Below are 21,716 nucleotides of genomic sequence, written 5' to 3'. Positions count from 1 at the left end.
AAGACTTGGACAGTGGCTCTGTTCCAGTGCACTGTTCTCTGTATTGGCGCAAACCCTACCTGCTCCGGGAACAGCGCACAAGTGAAAAGCCGACCGGCTATTTGAAACCGCTGGTCCGCTTTTCACTGAGGTGGTATACCGGGCCTCACATTCAAAGAGGGCAGGGTCTCGCTGCAGCCGGGTACAGTGAGTGACTGCACTCGCCTGCAGAGGAGTGCCTGAAGGGTCCCTGGGACCCTCATGCCCACCTTGCATGGGTGGAGGGAAACATACTGACTGTGCGTCACTTCTATGTGACACAGTCAGTTATCCACCTCTAAGCTTGCGTCTTTGATATGTCTGTGGCACAACTGCAGAGGATTCCCTCCCCCCATACCAATGGGGATGTGCCCTCATGTGATTAATCCGGCACGATCCGTATTACAGAAGGTGCCGCACAAGCATCTGCCTCCCCTTTTGTAATACTAAAGTGTCCCGGGGTCGCAAAAAGTGGCCTGTTGCACTCAACTGAGGCAGTGTCAGAGCTACAACACAGCCTGAAGCCAGACAGGCCTCGAAAGATCATATCTGTCTGAGTGCCCATGAAGCCGAAATGTTTGTACTTTCTCTTAACTGGAAAAAAGGCAGTTGTGTAAGTGTCTGGTAATTACGAGACTTGTTGGGATCTGTCTTGTTTTTAAGCCAATAGGAGCCATTTCCAAACAAAAGTATGCGTTACTCAGAGTGAGAAAAGAAACCAAATATGCGAGTGCAAGGGGTTGCAACGATTGAAGGCTAGAAACTGTCATCTTGGGAGGTTGCAGTGATGCTATGATTTTTTTTATAAAGGGCGCCGGCCTTACATTTAAATCGAAGTACTATACTTGCGTTGTTTTGAAACCTACACTTTTCAGTTGGGAGCTTCCGATTTTCCTGTTATTTCTCAAGGGAAGAAATACTCACATGCTGTATATTTAGCAGTGGGGCGACGCACCCTGTTTAACAAGGAAATGTATAGTACAGACTGTACAGTGACTAGCTATATAAGAGGGGTTTTGCTTAATTAGCTTCACCCGAGACCTTCAAGTAGTAATGGGTATAAGCTAAACAAATATGCATTGTTCGCGTGTCCCTTTAATCTTTAAATTGTAATATGTGAATGGTATGTAAATACTGCTTACTACCTCTGAATAGGCATTAAAGCACTGTGCACCAAGTAGCACGCTATTCCGGAACCCAAGATTAGAGGTTATTAGTAGATTAGTAAACATTTTTGTGGATTAGTTGTCTTGGGTTTGTGCTCTTGAAATTCCTGTGTTTAGTATACCTTAAAGCAAGGATAGGATGATGGGAATAGATTTAACAGGGGAAGTAGTAGGAAGGTGAACGTTTGAGAAGTATGTTTGGGGGGGTCATAGTGTCAGAAGGGTTTGGGATGAGTCCGAGAGAGGACGGATGGGACAAAAGTTGACAGGATGATGTTTTTAAAATATATATAATGCACATGACACTTGGTAAGGTTTTGTCGGCTAAAGAAAGTCCTTTTATAGAAATGTCATGATGTGCGTCTGGTGTATTGTCCAGGGTACAAAGCAATGGGTTAGGTAGACAGGTCTGTCTCATATAAATAGGTACAACTGAACCTGCAAAGTTGTATTTGGGGGGATGGGGGAAATCATCTGAAATGCAAGTGGAGTTAAGAAAATGGTAATCAAACATGTTAGAAAAAAAGGTTGCCGGGACCACAGCTGCACATCATGTGCAAATGAGACACGTTTAAATAGTTTCACCACCGCTTACCAGACTCTGTCAACCTTACATATTGTATTAACATTTTGGGGAAGACCGATCCACCACCATCAGTAATTCCTGCAAGCTTGTTCTTTAAGGAGCTGCGTCTCCCAATTGTCGAACCAATGGACCGCATGCTGTGGGTGCTAAACCATGTAATGTAGTTCTTGATCAGGGAACTGTATTCCTCGTCTCTTTACCAGGGAAGCTTCCTGAAGGCTTGCTTGACCCTGCAGTGATTACCTGTCCAAGCCTGTTGATCCAGCAGGCGTTCACCTGTCCAAGGCTGTTGACCCAGCAGGCGTTCCAAGCCTTTAACTAGAGGTGCTGGGTGTGGAATGGTTGCTTCCTGAAGAGAATATAAACTGCATGGCAGAAGGACCATCTCGGCCACTGATACCCTACTCATATCTATTAGTGATAGTGTTCCAGAAAGTTACTGAGCCCTGCACAATTTGTCCCATGTTACTTCTAACCGATCCTTCTTCCAGTGTGCCACCTGAATGCTTAGATATATGAAGCCACCGTTCTCCCACAGAATTTTCTGTTCAGGAAGTGCACTTTCCACTGGTCTGCTCAAACCTCCAATGAGGGATAATCTGTACTTGGCTTTGAATTACATACATCCCAGATACCTTCAGGCACTTCTCCTTGATATTTAATATACATCCATATTCAGTGAATAAGCCTGTGTCTCAACCTTTTCTTTTGTGCAGTTATGCTAAGGGCTACATGAGCTTTGAGTTTGGACCCACTCTTTGACCTTACTACTTCTAGATTATGATCTATACTTGCTCCCTAGACTCTTATGAGCATATTTTAACACCTTCAATGCTAAGGGTATTTTTCTCCTGTGCTGAGATTTCTTAAATCTCTTTATTTCATGACGAGCTCACCTTGTCATTAGCACAGCTCCAGTGTGCTTCATGACGAGCTGAGCTCGTCATGAGCATGGAAGGGGTTAACCATAGAACTGTCCATCTTGGACCAGTCTGTCTACTCTTGGCGCAGCCACAGATACGTCATCAATTATCCTTGAATCCAGGAGCCTAACTGGAAAGTAAGAAATGTTTATAGTATCTGGAAACCTTCCAGCTAAGTTTAAGGTCCTCATTTCGCTCCCTTTTCAGGGTGTAATAAGACTAAAGGATAGGAATGTCAAAGGTAAAAACGCTACCAGAATACACCTTTTTGCTTAATACGAAATCGTAACATTCCTCAAAAACAAACAAGCACTACAAGATGTGTCTTTGCCCACAATGAAGGGAGTTCTTCTCACAAGGTTGCTTTCAGTGAAACACAATGTGTTGCTCATAATCACAGGGAAGGGCGGATTCCAGACCAATAGAGGTAACTACCTGGGCTCACGTAGCGGGATAGTTCAAGCTCCAGCCTCGAGAAGGCTATTATCGGAGCAGTGGAAGTAAAAAAGTGTTTTGTGATTACCCAGAGTAAAACACTAGGATTGCTCTGAACATGACCACAGCTGTTGCTTCTCCACTTATGGATCAATTCAGGCACATCGACAGGAACTACTTTCTATCCCCAGTCACTCACCTCCTGCACTTTGTTCATTTTAACCACAATCGAGGATCAGCTGCCAAAAGGCATGTACATATGGCTGGGTCCAAACGAGGGTGGCGAAGTGAGCTAAAGAACGATGATAGATTCAAACCAGCTCTTGACCGGGGGTGAGTGTTTGAAAAGTTTCAGCACTCCGTCCATCATCTCCTTGCATTTACTTTGTATGTAAATGCATACCTGCATGCTTATATACATAAATGCAAAGTTTCAGTGAATGGCAGGTCAATCAAGAAGTGTGAAGATACGAAATGCAGAAAGATAACGTTTTGCCTTTTCCTTTGTCTAAATTCCAGTTTGACAAATAACAAGGTGGTGGAAGTAATCTCCACTACTGCCTTATACCAATCAAATTTGGTTCTGCTTAATCTTAACAAATCGTATTTTTGCAAATCACAATTCCTAACGTACTAAAGAAATATCTTTAAAACAGCAATTCTTGGTGGAGTTGCAAATTTAATGAAAGAGGTCGTAATTTGTGACCCGCCAAAGGTAAGCCCGTCTGCGCCCGTCCGCGCCTGGACCGCGCCCAGCGCCAGGACCCCTGGCCCCCGCAGACACCAGCCCACCCGCCGGACCTACAACTCCACCGAACTCAACGCACTCAATGCCGGCCGATTCCCGGGATGCTACCGTGCCACCCCGAGACGCACCCACGGACCCTTCAGCTGCCACTCCTGCAAGTACACCTGCAACCGGACCTACACCACACCAGCACCCACCAAGCCGAACACCAGCAGCAACCACCTCAAGTGCATCCTGCTCAACACCCGCTCCGTCCACAGGCACGCCATCGAACTCTGGAACCTCCTCGACACCACATCTCCAGACGTCGCCTTCCTCACGGAAACCTGGATGAACGCCTCCTCAGCACCCGACATCGCCATCGCCATCCCGGACGGATACAAGATCACCCGGAGGGACCGCGCCAACCAGACGGGAGGAGGCATCGCCATCATCCACAGGAACACCATCCGCATCACGACCAACACCGACGACACCCTCACAACCGCCGAACACCTGCACTTCCAGATCCACACCGACCCCAAGACCACCCACAGAGGCACCCTCATCTACAGACCCCCTGGACCACGCACACAATTCAGCGAAGACATCGCCGACTTCATCAGCCCGCACGCCCTCCCCTCCGCCGACTACATCCTCCTCGGGGACCTCAACTTCCACCTGGAGAACAACAACGACCGCAACACCACCACCCTGCTGGACAACCTCACCAACCTCGGTCTCAAGCAGCTGGTGACCACCCCCACCCACTACGCCGGACACACACTCGACGCCGTCTTCTCTTCCAGCAAGGACATAGTCTTCAGCCACGCCACCGGACTCCACTGGACGGACCACAGCTGCGTCCACTTCGGCTTCAGAAGAACCACGACCCACCACCACCACCACCAGCAACAGGTTGCACGCAGAAGCTGGAACAAGATCACAGCCGACCAGCTCACCGCATCCCTGAGCCAGGACCCACCCACCAGCTCAGCGAACCCCAGCCAGGCCGCCAACAACCTCACGAAGTGGATGAGCAACTGCGCAAACGACCTCGCCCCACTGAGGACCCCGCCTAGCAAACCCGGCAGCTAGAGAGCATCCTGGTTCACTGACAAACTCAAGAGCTCCAAGAAGAACTGTCGAGCCCTCGAGAAAGCATGGCGCAGAGACCCGACACCAGACAACATGACCGCCCTCAAGCTCGCCACCCGAAAACACCACCAACTGATCCACACCACCAAGAGAACTTCTTTCAAGGTACGACTGGACAACAATGCACACAACAGCAAGGAACTCTTCACCGTCGTCAAAGAGCTCTCCAACCCCAGCGCCGGAAACAACGACATCACCCCATCGCAAGACCTCTGCAACTCCCTCGCCTCCTACTTCCACAACAAGATCGCAGACATACACAACAGCTTCAGCACACAACCGACGCACCCCACGACCGCACCGACGCCCCCCACCACCACCATCCGCGCCTGGACCCCGATCACCACCGAAGACACCATCCGCACGATGAACTCCATCCACTCCGGATCCCCTACCGACCCCTGCCCTCACCACATCTTCAACAAAGCCAACACTGTCATCGCACCCCATCTGCGAGACATCATCAACACCTCCTTTGACACAGCCACCTTCCCGGAGAGCTGGAAGCACGCCGAACTCAGCGCTCTACTGAAAAAAAACAACAGCGGACCCCACCGAACTCAAAAACTACCACCCCATCTCGCTCCTCCCGTTTCCGGCCAAAGTCATCGAGAAGACTGTCAACAGGCAGCTGGCCGCCTCCCTCGACCTCTCGCAGTCTGGCTTCCGGGCCAACCACAGCACCGAGACCGCCCTCATCGCAGCCACTGACGACATCCGAGCCCTGCTCGACAACGGAGAAACAGCGGCCCTCATCCTCCTGGACCTCTCCGCGGCGTTCGACACTGTCTGCCACCGCACCCTAGTGCAGCGTCTCAGCAACGTCGGAATCCAGGAGAAGGCACTAGAATGGATCATCTCCCTCCTCGCCGGAAGAACACAGAGAGTCTGCCTACCACCGTTCAGATCAGAAGCCACCGAAGTCATCTGCGGCGGTTCTCAGGGCTCTTCGCCCAGTCCCACCCTCTACAATGTCTACATGAGCCCCCTGGCGGCCATCGCACGCCAACACAACCTCAACATCATCTCCTACGCCGACGACACCCAGCTGATCCTCTCCCTCACCAACGACCCGCCACCGCCAGAGCCAACCTACACGAAGGGATGAAAGACGTAGCCGTGTGGATGATGGACAGCCGTCTGAAACTGAACTCAGACAAGACGGAAGTTCTCATCCTGGGCTCCTCACCCTCCGCCTGGGACGACTCCTGGTGGCCCCCCGCCTTGGGCAGCGCACCCAAACCAACAGACCACGCACGCAACCTGGGCTTCATCTTGGACTCCTCCCTCTCCATGACCAGACAAGTCAACGCCGTCTCCTCGTCATGCTTCAACATCCTGCGCATGCTACGTAAGATCTTCCGCTGGATCCCCACCGAGACCAGGAAGACGGTCACCCAGGCCCTGGTCACCAGCCGACTGGACTACGGCAACGCCCTCTACGCCGGAACCACCGCCAAGCTCCAGAAGAGACTCCAGCGGATCCAGAACGCTTCAGCAAGACTCATCCTCGACATCCCCCGTCACAGCCACATCTCCGGACACCTGAGAGACCTGCACTGGCTCCCGGTCAACAAGAGAATCACCTTCCGCCTCCTCACCCACGCACACAAAGCCCTACACAACCAAGGCCCAAGATACCTCAACAGCCGCCTCAACTTCTACACTCCCACTTGTCAGCTCCGATCGACCAGCAACGCCCTCGCCGCCGTCCCCCGCATCCGAAGTGCCACCACAGGAGGAAGGTCCTTCTCCTACCTGGCCGCCAAGACTTGGAACTCCCTCCCGACCCACCTCCGCCTGACCCAGGACCACCTCGCCTTCAGGAAGCAGCTCAAGACCTGACTGTTCGAGCAGTAGCGGACCCCACCCCCCAAGTGCCTTGAGACCCTCCGGGTGAGTAGTGCGCTATATAAATGTTCTGATTGATTGATTGACCCTCTATGAATCAAAGCAATCACAAGGATGGTGACCACATCGTCTGGCTTTTTAATAAAGCAAACTTAAACATTTTTTTTTTATAAAGCAGCTCTTTTCCTTAAAAGAAATCAGGATGCATTGAAAAAAAAAAAACTTTGAAGTTTAATTTTTTAAGTAAAAGCAGTGGTCCGCATGACCACTGCCTGCTCTTAAAAAAATATTTTTTTTACATTCTCAAGGGGAAGCGGTCCTTTGTGGACCTCTTCCCATTTGCGAATAGGTTATCACCTCCTTCGAGGTGTTGATAAAATATTAATGTTTTGTGACCAGAAATATGGTTGCAAAACATTAATACATACAAATACAAATCAGTATTTGGAAGGGACCCCCTAAATACTTCCATTCTAAACACCGAATTGCACACCCAAATTTTGATTCTGCAACAGATTACAGATTTGTAAATTTGTACACCAAAAAATTATTTTTGTGATCGTAAATGACCTGGTTCTGTGAATTTGGCCTTTTGCGATCTCAAAAAATCTTCGTACATGAGACCTATGGTCCCACCCAGAGTACCTCCCTAAAGTTGTTTGGGATTTCCATGTTCATAGGTTAGTTTCTCTTCTTGTCGTCTTTCCCACAACATCTGAGTCATCTGAACTGTCTGAGTACTCTTGTTGCTAAACAGTCTTTAGTAATACTTGAGCACGACTAATGAGTTTATCAACTCTTCTAACTATGGAAATGCTACTAAGGAGGTAGACTTTTTTAGGAGTACATCTTGGTGGATAGTTTCTTGCATGTAGTGTTACCATCTGGACAAGATGCCTTTCCTGGCTCATCCCGGAATTCAAGAACCGATTCAAAAGAGATTGCCTCTTTTTAAGTAGCATATGCATCTAAATTACAGCAAATGAATGACCTATTTTGACCCTTTATTACATCTCCTCCGTGTCCATATCTCCTTGTTGCTTCCGTTTCGTCTAATTTCCCCTTTGTTCTATTGCAGATTCGATTAAGGTGTCAGAAGGGAATCCCTCCCTCCTTGCGTGGTCGTGCCTGGCAGTACTTATCAGGAAGCAAAGTCAAAATGGAGCAGAACCGTGGGAAGTTCGATGTAAGTTTTATTTTGGTTAATCTACTCAGCTGTTTGTTTGGTTGCTTTGTCAGAGATGATCAGCCTGCTTGATGAAACGTGACCTTTGACTGCTCGTCACAAGAACCTCTGAGCCCTGGTGTGGTCAGTAATAATGGCCTTTGGTCTCTGGCAGCTATTAACAACTGCCTCGATCTAACCTTTGAGATCTGAGTAGTAATTAGTATTTATTTCGCCAGACGCTTTAGGCTCGCTAAAAAGGTGCTGTGTTGCTACTAAATTGTTTAATTTGTTCTGCTAATACTGGGATTTCTATTTAGCTCTAGGTTAGCTTGATCGTAGATTGGTGTGAATTTAATTTTCTACTTGCTCGCCCCTCATAAGTTTCAACAAATTATTGAATTATGACCCGACACCCTTAATGAAGCTGCTATTCAAACTATTCAGGACCAAACATTTAGTTTAATAGCTGACAGGAGTAATGTGTCAGCAGTCTGCAGCTGTGCACTAAACAGGGACTTGAAAAATCATTCTTTTCTAGTCTTCCAGTTGTTACTGGGCCTCAGAGTTGATCCATCAGGTGGGTTTTTCAAACTTTAGTATTGAGGCATATCCAATCCCAGCGGGTCGGGCTAACAGGGGCTTTATTATTTGGATTTAAATGTATTTGAATTGTTCCATCAAAAAATATCATTTAAAGTCCAAAGATCTCCTGGTTTTTGAGACTCGGGACTGCCAAGGGTCTATTCTCCTGGTAAATATATACCATAGATTCCCCGCTCAGCCCCAGGATTCACCTACAATTCTAGCCGTGGATGAGTTCATGGAAAGTTTTGAAGATGGTTGTTGCGTATTACTTGCTGGGTACTTGAATGTCTCCAATGAACCCCTGGAAATGCTATCAAACCTCGAAGAGGATGAGGAGAGGGGGATTATTTGACTGACCCTGGTTAGCTTTGCCAGAAATACTGAAGTGGCTTTTCAGTTAAGATCCTTTGCCTTAAAATATGGCTTGAGAGCCTGCAACGGACGTACTAGCTCTGATAGAGATCTGAGGCCTACCTATCAAAGGGTTAACTGTCAGAAAAGGATCGACTATTTCCTGATGGATATGCTATACTGGCATTTTCTTATTGACATGCGGGTAATAGAACTATCAGATGGTGACCAATAACGCCTTTGCACTAGAACTGGAACATATTTTTTATCAACCACAGGCATCAAAGTGGTAATCAATCCTGACCCTTTAGTGCCAATAGACAGGAGGAGGGTTAAGTGATCAATGATTGAGGGTACCGTATCAGTTTTAGCACAAATTTATACTGGTGTACTCCACTCACCATATGATTTTAAAAAGTATACAGATGAAGCCCACCCCATGATTAGGTTGTTGTGGGGAAATAAAAAAAAGTCTTCTATAAGGAGAAAAGGGGTGAGTTCATTAGTAGCGCCAAAGCCGAATGGTCCAATGAACACTGTAAGGCTTGTAGGGCCGAGCTAATGGCTGCTGTTAAAAATGGCCAAAGGAATCTAGCGGCTATAATAGGAAGAAATATCAAATAGTAATGCAAAAAATGGCTAAAAGAAATTAGGAAGAGGCCCTTTGGAGAGATCTTTTCTGTGCAGCAAAAGTCAAGGGCAGTGAGCAGTTCTGGCACATGATAGCCAAAGGAACCAAGACCAGAGTAATGGAAGAAACGTACCACAGCCATCCGCATCTATGGGTAAATCATTATAGCACACACTATAAGAGCCAGATTGACACCCAGCTAAGGGAAAATGATAGAGGTTGCCCAGGGCAACTTGAGGGCACAGACATTGATGTTCTGGTTTCTTTTAATTTAGATGAAATGAGGACGGCCCTTACTACATTACAGAAGGGCAAAGCCCCGGGCCTTGAAAAAGTGCTGGGTGACCTTTTCCTTCCTGAACCAGAAATCTGTAATTTTATTATAAATTAAAGTTTTAATACAATCTTAATGGGGCAGAGGTGCCCAACTCTTGGTTGTGTGCTGAGATGGTACCTGTTTTTAAAAAGGGCGATAAGGGGGACCCATCATATTAAAGGCCAAAATACTCCTTATTTGTATTTCACAAAAGTTCTCCGGGCACTTGTTAGAGAGACTGCAAGTCTGGACCCTTGAAGAAAAGAACTTCTCACTATTGCAAGCTGTGTTCAGAGAGTACTATTGACCAAATATTTAGCTTTCTCTTAATTTTATGGAAGTTTGTGACTCTTAAAAGAGAACATGTATATGTTGTATTCATTGACCTACATGCAACCTTTGACCTTATCCCCAGTGGGGAAATGTGGAGAGCCTTAAAGCGAATGGGAGTCCCCCAAAATGTATTACATACTATGATAAGGCTCCACACAAATAATTGCACCTAAATAAAAATGGGCCGTAAGGGTGAACTGACCGAACGCGTCAGGGTGGACAGGGGAGTACGTTAAGTGTGTGTATTGGCACCAACCCTGTTCACCCTATATAATAATGGGATCAGAGATTCATTGGCTGATTGTACTAGTGATCCCCCCCCCTTGCCCCCCCCCCCATTATTGCTGGACAAAGTATCATCACTGCTATTTGCTGATAATACCTCATTTGTCTCGAAATCGCCGATGGAGTTACAGAACCTATTGCATCAGTTTTTACTCATGTGAGGAATTTGGGTTAGAAGTAAATGTGGCTAAAAATAAATTAATGACTTTTAACCCTCATAGGTCCTTTAAAGGCAAGATTAACCTGGGCAACACATTTGGAGCAAGTGAAACAATTTGATTATTTGGGGGAGGGCTTACTAACACTCTAGCATGGTCCCTACAAATAGCCAAGAGCCAGGTGACACTACACCAGGTGAGCTGTACCATATCTAAAAAGCTGAAGGCTTCAAGCTTCATCCCCATATTACTTGTAAGTGAAAGCTACTGGGCAGAAGGTATTGCAGCAGCCCTGTATGGTGCCGAAATATGGGGTGCAAATAATTCAGGGCGTATTGAAAAAATAGAGAATCATTTGTTCATGCACTCCCTTGCAATGCGCCCCTAACCGTTATTCATTTGGACCTCGGTTTGAAAAACAGAACTCATGTGGCTGCATTTAGACCCCTATCATTCTGGTTTAGAATTTGCTCCAATGACTCACCACTCTCCCTATGAGGATCAGATGCCAAGATTATTGCATTAGTTATTGCCGTTGCCGAGGTTATTGCAGTTAACACCTTGGTTTAAACCTGTTAAGAAGTGGCTATGTAGTCTGAGGATGTCCAAACTATGGATTATTCCTGAAGCGATACAGAACAGATCCTTAATTAACCTAAATAAGAGATACCCGGACCATTCAAACACTCTGTGGTTATGCCACACTAATGCCGGCGAGTTAACTGGCAGATTTCTGGACCTTTACAGAATGAACTCTGAGGATTTCCTAGATTGCATAGAACCACCTTAGGCCAGATCTCTGTTACAGTTCAGATGCAGCATTTTACCACTGAATGAGCTTTGCAACAGATGGGTGGAAAGCACTAACTCCGCAAATTTTCCCTTTTGTTTGTCCAACTCTAAATACCTGGCCCATTTAGTTTTTTTGCCCTAAATATGTTGCCATTAAGAAAACTTGGCTGAACCTGATTAGTTGCACCCTATTCCACAGGAACCTAATAGACGCTACCAGAATTTTAAAGAGTGATACCACACAGTGGTTATGTATGCTGTGTCTAGATACTTGTTGTACGCCTAGTGGTTAAGATGCAAAGTCAATTCCCTAACCCCATGGAATTTGAATTTGTTCTCTTGATTGGATGCATTATAATTCTGTTTCGCTTTTCTGTTTGCAAGGGAACCTTCATGCATAAGGGGTGATTATTGGCATTGTTATTTTTTCTATATGCACATGAACTTTATAGATCTAAAGAGATATTAATGTGGGTCCTTATTCAACTGTTAATTAGTTTTACCTAAGATAACTCTAATTTACTAAACAGATAATCCATCTCACTGTAAACCGTGATTGATTAGTAGGTACCCACTCGATAAGACTCCCTGTCAAAGAAGTATGGCGCACATAAAATCTGTTAAATCTTAGTGGAGTGGTCTTCAAGATGCTTCTTTGTATAATTATTGGCACATAAGCATTTTAGGACCATCTATCTGATTATTGTTTCAAGTAACTTGCAGCTAATTGTATATTTTTAAATGTTTTTATGGATTTTACGTTTTTTTTTTAAGAAGACTGTACTTTTTGATGTACTTTTATGGTTTCTAATCAACATTGAATAAAGAATATTACTACTACTGGGCCTAAAAAGTATGTTGATTCAGAGAATTGACAAAAGGAACTACAGGTGTAGACTTCGCAATGAAAGATGAGTGACGGAGAAGTTATGCGTGGCTAATATTGCCTTGTTTTTTTATATAGCACTTAATACCTCACTTCTGTCTTTTCTAAGCACTGTAAATAACGAGTGTTGCTATTGCCTAAATTACTTGTACTCTTTTAGGCTACTCCTTACTACTCAGATGTCAGACTCCCTTCCCTAACCTGCTAGAGAAATTAAGCAACCCTCAAGTGAAAGGCATTTAACTCGAAGGTAGGCTCACCTTAGAAGCATAATAAGTCGCAGTATTTTGAACCTCATTTTAGGATCGCAAAAACATGGTCACAGTCGTGCTTTTAATTTGAATGCCCTGAAGCAGCAAAAAGAGTAAGCTTGATGTTTTAAGAGATGCACATGAGGCATACAGGTGATATCAATCTGGTTTTTAGGCTCGGGAGATATTTTAATACACAGGTGCAATCTCATAAATTGCTGGCATTTCATGTTATGATTTTCATGCAGAGTGCCGGAGATTACACCATGTTGCGTAATTGAGATTTAGTTTGGGTAAAAATCCCATCTCGGGAGCACAGGAAGAATGCAAACAAACCAAACGCTATTTGCTGTTGTCATTAGAGATTTTTTTTTAGCATAAAATGCTCTCTTGCGGAAAAAGTGTAAAAAATGGATGTACGCACTTCATACAAAAAAATCGTGCAAAATGTCAACGCCAACATGTTGCTGAATTTTGCATAGTTTTTTGGATATTTATGTAATTTCCTAAAGGGAAGTTCCGCAATTTTTTCCTATGCCTAGTTTCAGTTTGAAGTAGCCAGAGGATACCGTGGCTGTCGTCTGGTTGGCTGTTTTATCAGTTGCTACAGTCTGTACATCATCTGGTATTAGCACGCTCTATGGAATGTTTAGACTGGCTCAGCCATTAGAAATGATTGGAATGCTGACTCCAACGTCTGTTTCCCTGCATTCTAAGCTTGGTGAAAGTATGAAGCAGCGACACAAAACATACAGGGACAGTTAACCTATTTCTGTGTGGTGGGAGAAATTAGGGGAAAACAGGTGCTTATGATGTTGGGTATCGAGCTGTTTAATGCCCCTCCCTTGATTTTCGCATGAGCCCATTATTGATTGCAAAGTAGGTAATTAACTGTTATCTAAATGCACTGAGCAGTGGGCAATAGCACACGTGATGTAGCGGGAAAGTGTCAAAACTGTTTTGTCCTTTCATGTATTCAAAAGAAAGAAAGCAAAATTAAATATCGCAATTGAAAAGGAGCTGCATCTAAGAGGATTGTTTTATTGAACAAGTGATTTCACTGTAAAATAATCCTTTCCCGAGATTGAACCTCTTTTGCGTACATGTTGTTGGGGGGAGGGAGGGGTTGTTATGTGTGCGCTAAGTGGTGGTTAAATGGATTCCCTGCTAACTCGTGGTGTGTCCTCCGTGCATATTGAATAAAGGGGTTTCCATTTAATGTATTACCTCTGTTTCTCTAAAGGGGGAGCAAACTGATCTGGCTGAAGCTCTAAGGTCGGTGCCATTGGATGGTCCTTCTTTCAAACAGACGCCTTCGCTTAGTGCCGGCCAGAGCCTAAAGGTGGCGGAGGCCCTGGGAGCTGTGATGTTTTTTGCACGTCTTGACGCCTGACTCCCTCAGGAGCATTGCTCTGCTTTGGTATGAGGCGTCTTGGGAGGTTTGGAGCCGACGTACTTACGACCAACTGGACCAACTGGATCTGCGTGGACAGGGAATTGCACAACATTTTTAACAATTACTAGTACTTCTTTCCAGTTTATTTGGATCCTAGGGCATAATCCGACTAAAAGTTGTTAAGATGCTGATCAAAAAGGATGCCAGAAATTGGAGTGTCTTCTTAAGTTACTTTAATGCAAGTTAGAAGTAATGACCACCAGCCCATCCAGTAGCGAGGCTCAACTGACAATTGTTTGAACCTTAGCTTGATGTTGGTGCACCGAGCATTGTGTTGTCATCACTGACCTTGATAACATCCCAGTAGCCTGACTCAAGAAGGTTCCAATACAATCCCCTATTGCGTACCTTAACATCACTAAACCATAACAAAAGTGTATACCTGTTGCTTCGCCCGCATTGGCTCTAGCATTCACTATTGCTACTGGGAAACATTTTACAGTTTATCTTGAGTCCGTCATTATTATTATTATTATTATGCGTTCTTATATAGCTCTCGATTACCCCCTAGGCTTCTCGGCGCTTGCCTTGGGAACCCGTCCTGGCTTTTCCCTGTGAGATACCCGAACTGGGCATCCCCAAGGTGAAAGCCAGGCATCCCGCCGCGGGGGGGGGGCGTAGTGGAGATTAAGCAAGCTAATGCCCAGAGCTGCAGATTGTGAACCCGTGACTCGAGTAGGCACCGAAACGAGAATTATCGAGTCCCTGGATATTTGGGCTCAAGACCCTGCCTCGTCGGGAATTGAACCCTAGTCCCGGGTCTGACCTCTGCTTCAGGGTCTGCCTCCTCTAACCAGTGAGCCACACTGGTCATCACTTTAATTACTTCCCTTATAGTGGAGCACCGAGCGATGTTTCAGAATTTCCTTTCACGACATCCCCCAATCCCTGTCAGCAACAGTTCTGTCTAGGACCTTTACTCACTTTACCATATAATTCCAACTGGTTCCCTCACAAGGTTATTAATCTGTTAGTGAAGACTCAGGACCAACCTATTCGTCTCAGTAAACATGGAAATGATAGCCTCAAAGGAATTTTTTTGTCTTCTAGATGCTTTTCTTCTTTTAGGATTCATAGCTACCTACCTAATCTCTCACTCTTAGCAGTTACTTATTTTCCTTTTACGGTCCTTGAAGGATATAATATCTGGAACATGTAATGTGGTGGATTGATTGTACTTGAATGAGTAAACTCTGAGTTAAAATGTATCCCATTTATTGGGGACAGGAATGTTGTCTGGAATCTCTCGACCGCCCATGAATACCACACTTTAAGCAGGGTGGGCACTCTTGATCCGTTTGATATATATTCTACGGTCTACAGCATATCTGCAGCCCCATTACACCCCACAGTGCGTACCAGTGACTGACTGGCAGATGCAGGAATAGTTCTTGCCTGACTCTATTTGTATTGATTAGCCTAGAATGTGTTGTTAGGCGCCTTGTAATAGTCTTTAACATCTAGAGTCCCAAAATCCCCCCTTCAATGTAGCTGCTATCTGGACTATCAAACAAAACGCAACAAAATGTAGCCCCTTCTGCCAGTCCTCAAAATTTTCAATTTATTATTATTATAATATAGAGGCCTCAATTTTATTTATATATGTATATCAGTTCTAATTTTGATAGCAGTGATATGCTGTATCCAAGATGTGTGCAAGTCTGCAAGATATGCCATTTAATCAAGTCCTGTTTGATGTCCCTTTGTACTAAAGGAATATTTAGTCCCATACAGTTTGCCAACAAGGGGTTTCATCTGGATCTCCAATTAGCTGATTACTGCTCATTCTTATTGGTACCAGCTATCATATCTTTCATAATTATTGTCATCAGCTCAGACTTTTCAGTGTTAACCTTGAAGCCAGACACTGCCCTATATTCATCCAACATCTCTGATGTATGGACATGATCTGGTTGGGGCCTACCCCTGTCACAACATAATGTCATCAGCAGAAAAAGATGGCATGTTTCATGTCTCTAAATTTTAATATCCCTGTTTCTTATAGCCAGTGATTCAGTAACAGGAAAGCACGTAAGCAGAGGACAGCAGACTGCCTTGTCTAATCTTTGTACATACACAGAAAGGAATGGAGTACTTTCCATTGACCTCTATTCTTGCTGTTTACGAGCCTTAGAAAGCCAGGATTAAGTGTTCAATCTGAAGACCAAATAGGTCTAATATCTTCCCCCAACTCCGCCTTGTGAAAGCTTGTTCTACTTCTGGTGATATCAGTAGAGACTTGTTGTCGATATCAGTACAGATTTTGAATTCTATTTTCTAATAAAGCAAGCCAATCTTCTTGTTTAATCAAATGTCTGACGTCCCTTAACCCACCTTCCATTATCTCACGTATCAGGCTAAGGAGAATAGCCTGCTGTCCAAGATTTTCATGTAAATCATGGTATCCGCGTTCATCGGTAATCTTGGCTTTTAGAAGGCACAATATTTCTTACTTCCTAGGTTTAGGTAGCAGCACTATATATTTCTCTGCCATCGAATGGGCCATTTAAAGGAGCAGACCACCTTGGCCAGGGGGGCCAGATAACAAGCAGAAGACTTGGACTTGGAAAATTTACTTCAGACTCCTGCATCTAGTAACTTTTTTTTGGGCCTTCTAAGACATCTTCCTGGGAATCAGATACTTTAGGAAAGCACAGTGCTCTGTTCTGGGCTAAATTATTTCGCTTTAGAACACAGTGAGCAATAGCACTGTCTAAACAAGTCTGCCGTCCACCTATCCTAGATCAGTTCAGTCCTCTGGACCACTCATCACATGTATAGTGCCCCTAGTTATCTTTCTCTTCAGCTACAGTTATTATGACCTTTGACACTTTTTTCATAAAATCTTTGCTTCGGTGTTGGAGGGGCCTGTCAGAACACATATTTAACTGACCTCTCACCATATTCAATTCTCTATCATTCTTAATACAATTAGAAACCTTATACTTGTCCTGTTTGTTCTTCCATCCCCCTTAACCTTCTCCTCTAGTACCATCCTGTACTTATTGGTTCCCTGATGCAATTAACTTCTTTTGGTGCATCACTCAGTGTAGCTTCAGAGGGTCTTGGTGTAGTGTTAACCTCTAGATACTCGACTCATGCTGTCTCCACTTGATTGCCTGCATTCTGTAGTAAATAGCGAAGTCTTCAGCTTTATGTTCACTGTGGTCTGGGCATGGTCAGAAACTGTATAGGATAAGATTTGTTTCCCTTACTTTGCCCATAGGCTGGTGCAATATGAGATGGTCAATCCTATAGTATGTGTTGGGAACACATTCACCAGCCCCATCACATCTCTAAACCTCTGTGTCGTTACCTTCAAGAAAGCAGATTCTCTTTTGTTTCTTTTTTTTTTTCTTCTGTTTTTCTAAAAATACAAAATCATGATATCCTTATTTCATCCTGTGTTGCAGTGCCTTTAATCCTGTATGTAGCCAGGCCTCTGGGTCATCGACCGATGCCTTCTGATGTTTTAACTCGCTTACTACACTCTAGCGGCCGGCCCCTGTGGTTGTAGGCCCATACTTGTGACCATATTTGCATTGCACAATAAAGTTTAATAATAAAAAAAAGAAAGCTGATTCTCCTCCGATCTGTTATTGAATGGATCACTTAGTAGAAATCCAGTATTTTATCCAGTATTTTATTTAGGAACCCCTTGGAAAACCCTACTGCAGTGCTGATTATCTTTGAGAGGAAACTGTCCTGGCCCTGGTTAGGGGCATATGGCACCATGCAGAGGAGCTTTGATCCCACCTTACCATATACCAACATATAGCCAAACAGACATCAACGGCGGACCTCCAATGCCGCACCTCGTGCAAGTTCCTATGTGTGGAGGCACTGTGCAACCAACCCCTACGCCAGCCGTTGGGTGGCGTCGCTGTGCTCCAGATCAAAAGATATTTGTACCAAGTGGGGGTGCACAGCTCATAAAGTCCAACAGGCCAATGTAGGTAGAAAAGTAGCTTCTTTATTTGAAAATATTTCTCTTAAAAAACATAGATTTTAGACAATCCAGCGAACGCGTTTCGTTCCTATATATGGAACTTCCTCAGCACAAGAAAAGTATTGTATGAAAGTATATCAATCACACAATAAATCTGCAAAACTTGTCTACAAGGCGATAACCGGTCACAAACAGTGTAATGCTCCCAAATAATCCTGTTAAAGATAGAAAGGAATTTCCAATTCACAAATCTGAAATAAAGAAAGATCCAACTGTGATATTTTGGACGCGTCAGCCTTAGCCAACGGTCTAGAAGTAGCTGCGATGAGCACCCAGATTCCTCCAAGATTTGGAAAACGCGATAGGTTAAAGCGGCGTAGGTGGAACTGAAATCTAAGATCGGACAAAATCTGTACTTGCGTTCAAGCCACTTCAGGATAGGAAGACCCAAGCTGCTCCAGGGGTGGAAAATAAGTCAGATCGGTGTGGCGACGATGGAATGCAGCTCTATAAGGCCACTCTCTGTAATTATGCCCGAGCCTCCCCAGGTTTGGAAGACCGGACAGTTCAGAATGGCGATAACGATAAAAAGCTCAAAACACAGCGAGTGTCTTTGGCAGATTCATCTAGTCATCATGCCGGTTTCCCACATGCATTAGAAACAGGAGACACAACAAAAACATTTGTCTAGAAACTGTTTTAATGCTTAGAAAACAGTAGAAATTCTCAGAAATCACTGAAAGCATAGGAAGCTCCCAGGCTGCATTGCAAACACACAGTCTAAAAAGACTGAAAAGCTAAGCTGTAGCTGCATAGCAAAAAACTGACACCTTGCCTTTAAGGCACTCCTGACCCCCAGCTACCCATCATGCCTCAGGGGTGACAGTTAGGTCAGTTGTTCTTTCCGGCTCCTTCAGGAAGGATCCTGGCAACAGAGCTCCACTCTTTTCTGATTTCTGTCAGAAAATCTCTTCAATTTGTACAACTTTTATTCCTTACTTCGACGTTTTTTATCTGTAGAAGTAAGAAGCTGTCTTTTTTTTTACATGTTTGGGCATTTTTAGCACCTAAAAATGCCATCTCTTTTTGACTCTTGCCCTCTTGTGGTAAAAAGAAGGACAAAACAGACGCTCATGAGGTCTGTATTCTTTGTTTACCTGAAGATCATGTTCCTAAGACCTGCCCTCTCTGCCAGAACCTGTCCAGTATAACATTAAAGGACAGGGAAAGAATTTGCCTGTATGGCCTGGCAGGTAAATCATCTAGAGGAAGGTCTCCGGTAATGAAGGGCTCCAAGAGGTCTAGAACAAAACCCCACCGCCGTCGTCAGCTAGACGACGATCGGCGTCGAGGAGCGAAGACCCTGCGTCGGCTGGTGGTTCGGCGTCGAGGGCAGGCTCACTTCTGTCATCGCAGTCCCATCTGCGATCGACGTCGAGAGCAAGGACCCCTCCGCCGTTGTCAACTCGGCGACGGTCGGCGTCGAGAAGGAGGTCTCCGTCGTCGTCTCAACGGCATTCGGTCGAGTGAGAGAAAACCCCTGCGCCGTCGTCTCGCAGGCCGTCGACGTCGAGATTGGATGCAGCTCCGCCGTCGCCTAGACGACGCTCGGCGTCGAGAGACAGAGACCCTCCGTCGTCGGCTTCTCATCGCCATTCGACGTCGAGACAGCACTCACCTGCTTCTCATCGGCACCGGTCGCCGTGGAGACGGCGTTTGACGTCGAGCAGACGGCAGGAACCTAGATAGACGTCTGGAGTGCGTGCAGGTTTCCACGTCGAGAGCACGCTCGACGTCGAGACAGGCCTCAGTGAGGTCTGGGGATGGATCGGTGGCCCTGGTGATGGAGTCAGCCTCGCGCCATTCGTCCTCTCATTCTTCCAGGAGGGCTTCTTCAAGGTCGGCCACTTCGGAAGCTGCTGCCCATGTCCGCAAGTCTCCTTCAAGGTTAAAGGAGGTCCCTGCTGCTCTTAAGTTGTCCCTGAGATTGCGGCTGCCTTTAAGTCACTGGCAGGACACTGGGGCAACAAGGCGTATGCAGGAGTATGCCTGTCCGGTTCATAGATCTCCTCTTCAGAGACTGGTGGACGAAGTGGACAGAGTGAGCTCTCCCAGGCACAGGCAATAGAGGTCTCCTGAGAGAAGGCACCGTAGATCGCGTTCTCCGAGGCGTGAAGCACGCGCAGACAGATCACGGGAAAGGAGGCGCAGTGCACATCGGCGAAGTAGGAGAACACCATCTACTTCCTCGACTTCCTCTACCCGGTCCTCCAGGAGGGATTACTCCCCCACGCTATTGGACAGCCCAATTTCCAAGGTCTCTCCCATAGATGACATTAACACATACCATGAGGTTCTGCAGAGAGGTGCTCAGAAGCTCAATATTGAGATATCTGTCCCACAAGTCACGACAACAGTGATTTTCGAGACTCTCCATCAGAAGACTGCATCTCGGCCATTACTTCCATTGGTTCCTGGGATCCTTGACCCGGTCATGGACACTTTTTTAACTCCAGCATCCATCAAAGCGGTGCCAGCTCGCCTCTTAAGGAAATATAAGCCGGCTACCTCGGATCCGGTCTTCGTCAGGACGGATCCTCCTGCAGACTCAGTCATCGTGGCGGCAACAAAGAAGACACATGCTATATCAGCCACTTCTTCTGTTCCACCAGACAAAGAGAGCAGGTCCCAGGACTCGTGGGGTCGCAGGGCCTGCACTTCTGCTGCTGCATCCCTTAAGGTTTCCAGCGCGGCTGCGTTGCTTGGCCGTTATGGGACTCTTTGGAGCGTTTCAAATCCAAGCTCCCAAAGGAAGACCAAAAGGATTTCGACGAAATAGTCATGGAGGGTTCTTTGGTGGCTAATCAAATGATAAGCACAGCGGCAGATGGTGCGGTGCTATCAGCGCACTATTACGCGCATGGAATGTGCGCCAGGAGGTCGTCCTGGTTAAGATTGACAGGACTAAAGCCAGATGCACAGCAGAGAATTTTGAACCTCCCGTTGTCTGGCTCTTCTCTCTTTGGCACGCACGCAGATGAAGAGATGAGTAGGATGAAAACCGAGTTGGACACTGCCAAGGCGGTCGGGTTGGAGGAAAAGAAGGAATTTAAGCGCTGCTACAAATCCAACCAGCGCAAGGGGCCTCAACAGAGGGTTCAAACCCCTCAGTGGTCCCAGAACAAGAACCAAGGGAAAACCCAGTTTCGAGGAGGAAAGTCCAACAGAGGTAGAGGTGTTCACCGACAGCAGTCCTCTACCACGGCGAGAGCAGGAGGAAAGTCATGTACAGTGGCTTCCTCTGCTGCCGTTGCCCACTCCAGTGGGAGGAAGTGTTTCACAACATCTGGCAGAGTGGGTCAGCATCACAAGAGATCGCTGGGTGCTGAATATACTTCGCAATGGATACGCATTACGTTTTCCGTGCGCTTCCAAAGGACATGCCACCAAAAAAGTCTCGCCCTCATCAGTTAAAGCTGCTTCTTAAAGAGGTGAGAGCTCTTCTTCAAAAGCAGGTGATAGAAGAGGTTCCGCCCTGTCAAAGAGGAAGAGGAGTTTACTCCAGGTATTTTCTTGTCCCCCAAAAAGATCAGGAGGACAAGTTTTGACCGATCCTGGACCTTCAACTTCTGAACAAGGTCATAGTCAAGGAGAAGCTTCGCATGTTGGCCCTTTACCAAATATGTCCACA

The 21,716-nt window shown here is 45.8% G+C and overlaps 1 protein-coding gene across 1 annotated transcript in view; it reads left to right on the top strand.

The window, feature by feature from the left end:
• The window catches only part of TBC1D10A (TBC1 domain family member 10A), a 383,502-nt gene that overhangs the window by 203,832 nt on the left and 157,954 nt on the right, over positions 1-21,716 (top strand). The window contains exon 3 of the mRNA XM_078667240.1: positions 7,943-8,050. Within this exon, the coding sequence (XP_078523366.1) occupies positions 7,943-8,050 (108 nt within the window). The remainder of the gene's footprint in view (positions 1-7,942; positions 8,051-21,716) is intronic.

The sequence above is a fragment of the Lissotriton helveticus genome, chromosome 11, assembly GCF_964261635.1.
Source record: "Lissotriton helveticus chromosome 11, aLisHel1.1, whole genome shotgun sequence".
NCBI classification, from domain to species: domain Eukaryota; kingdom Metazoa; phylum Chordata; class Amphibia; order Caudata; family Salamandridae; genus Lissotriton; species Lissotriton helveticus.
Note: the sequence above shows the minus strand (reverse complement) of the source record. Positions and strands in the feature narration are given on the sequence as shown.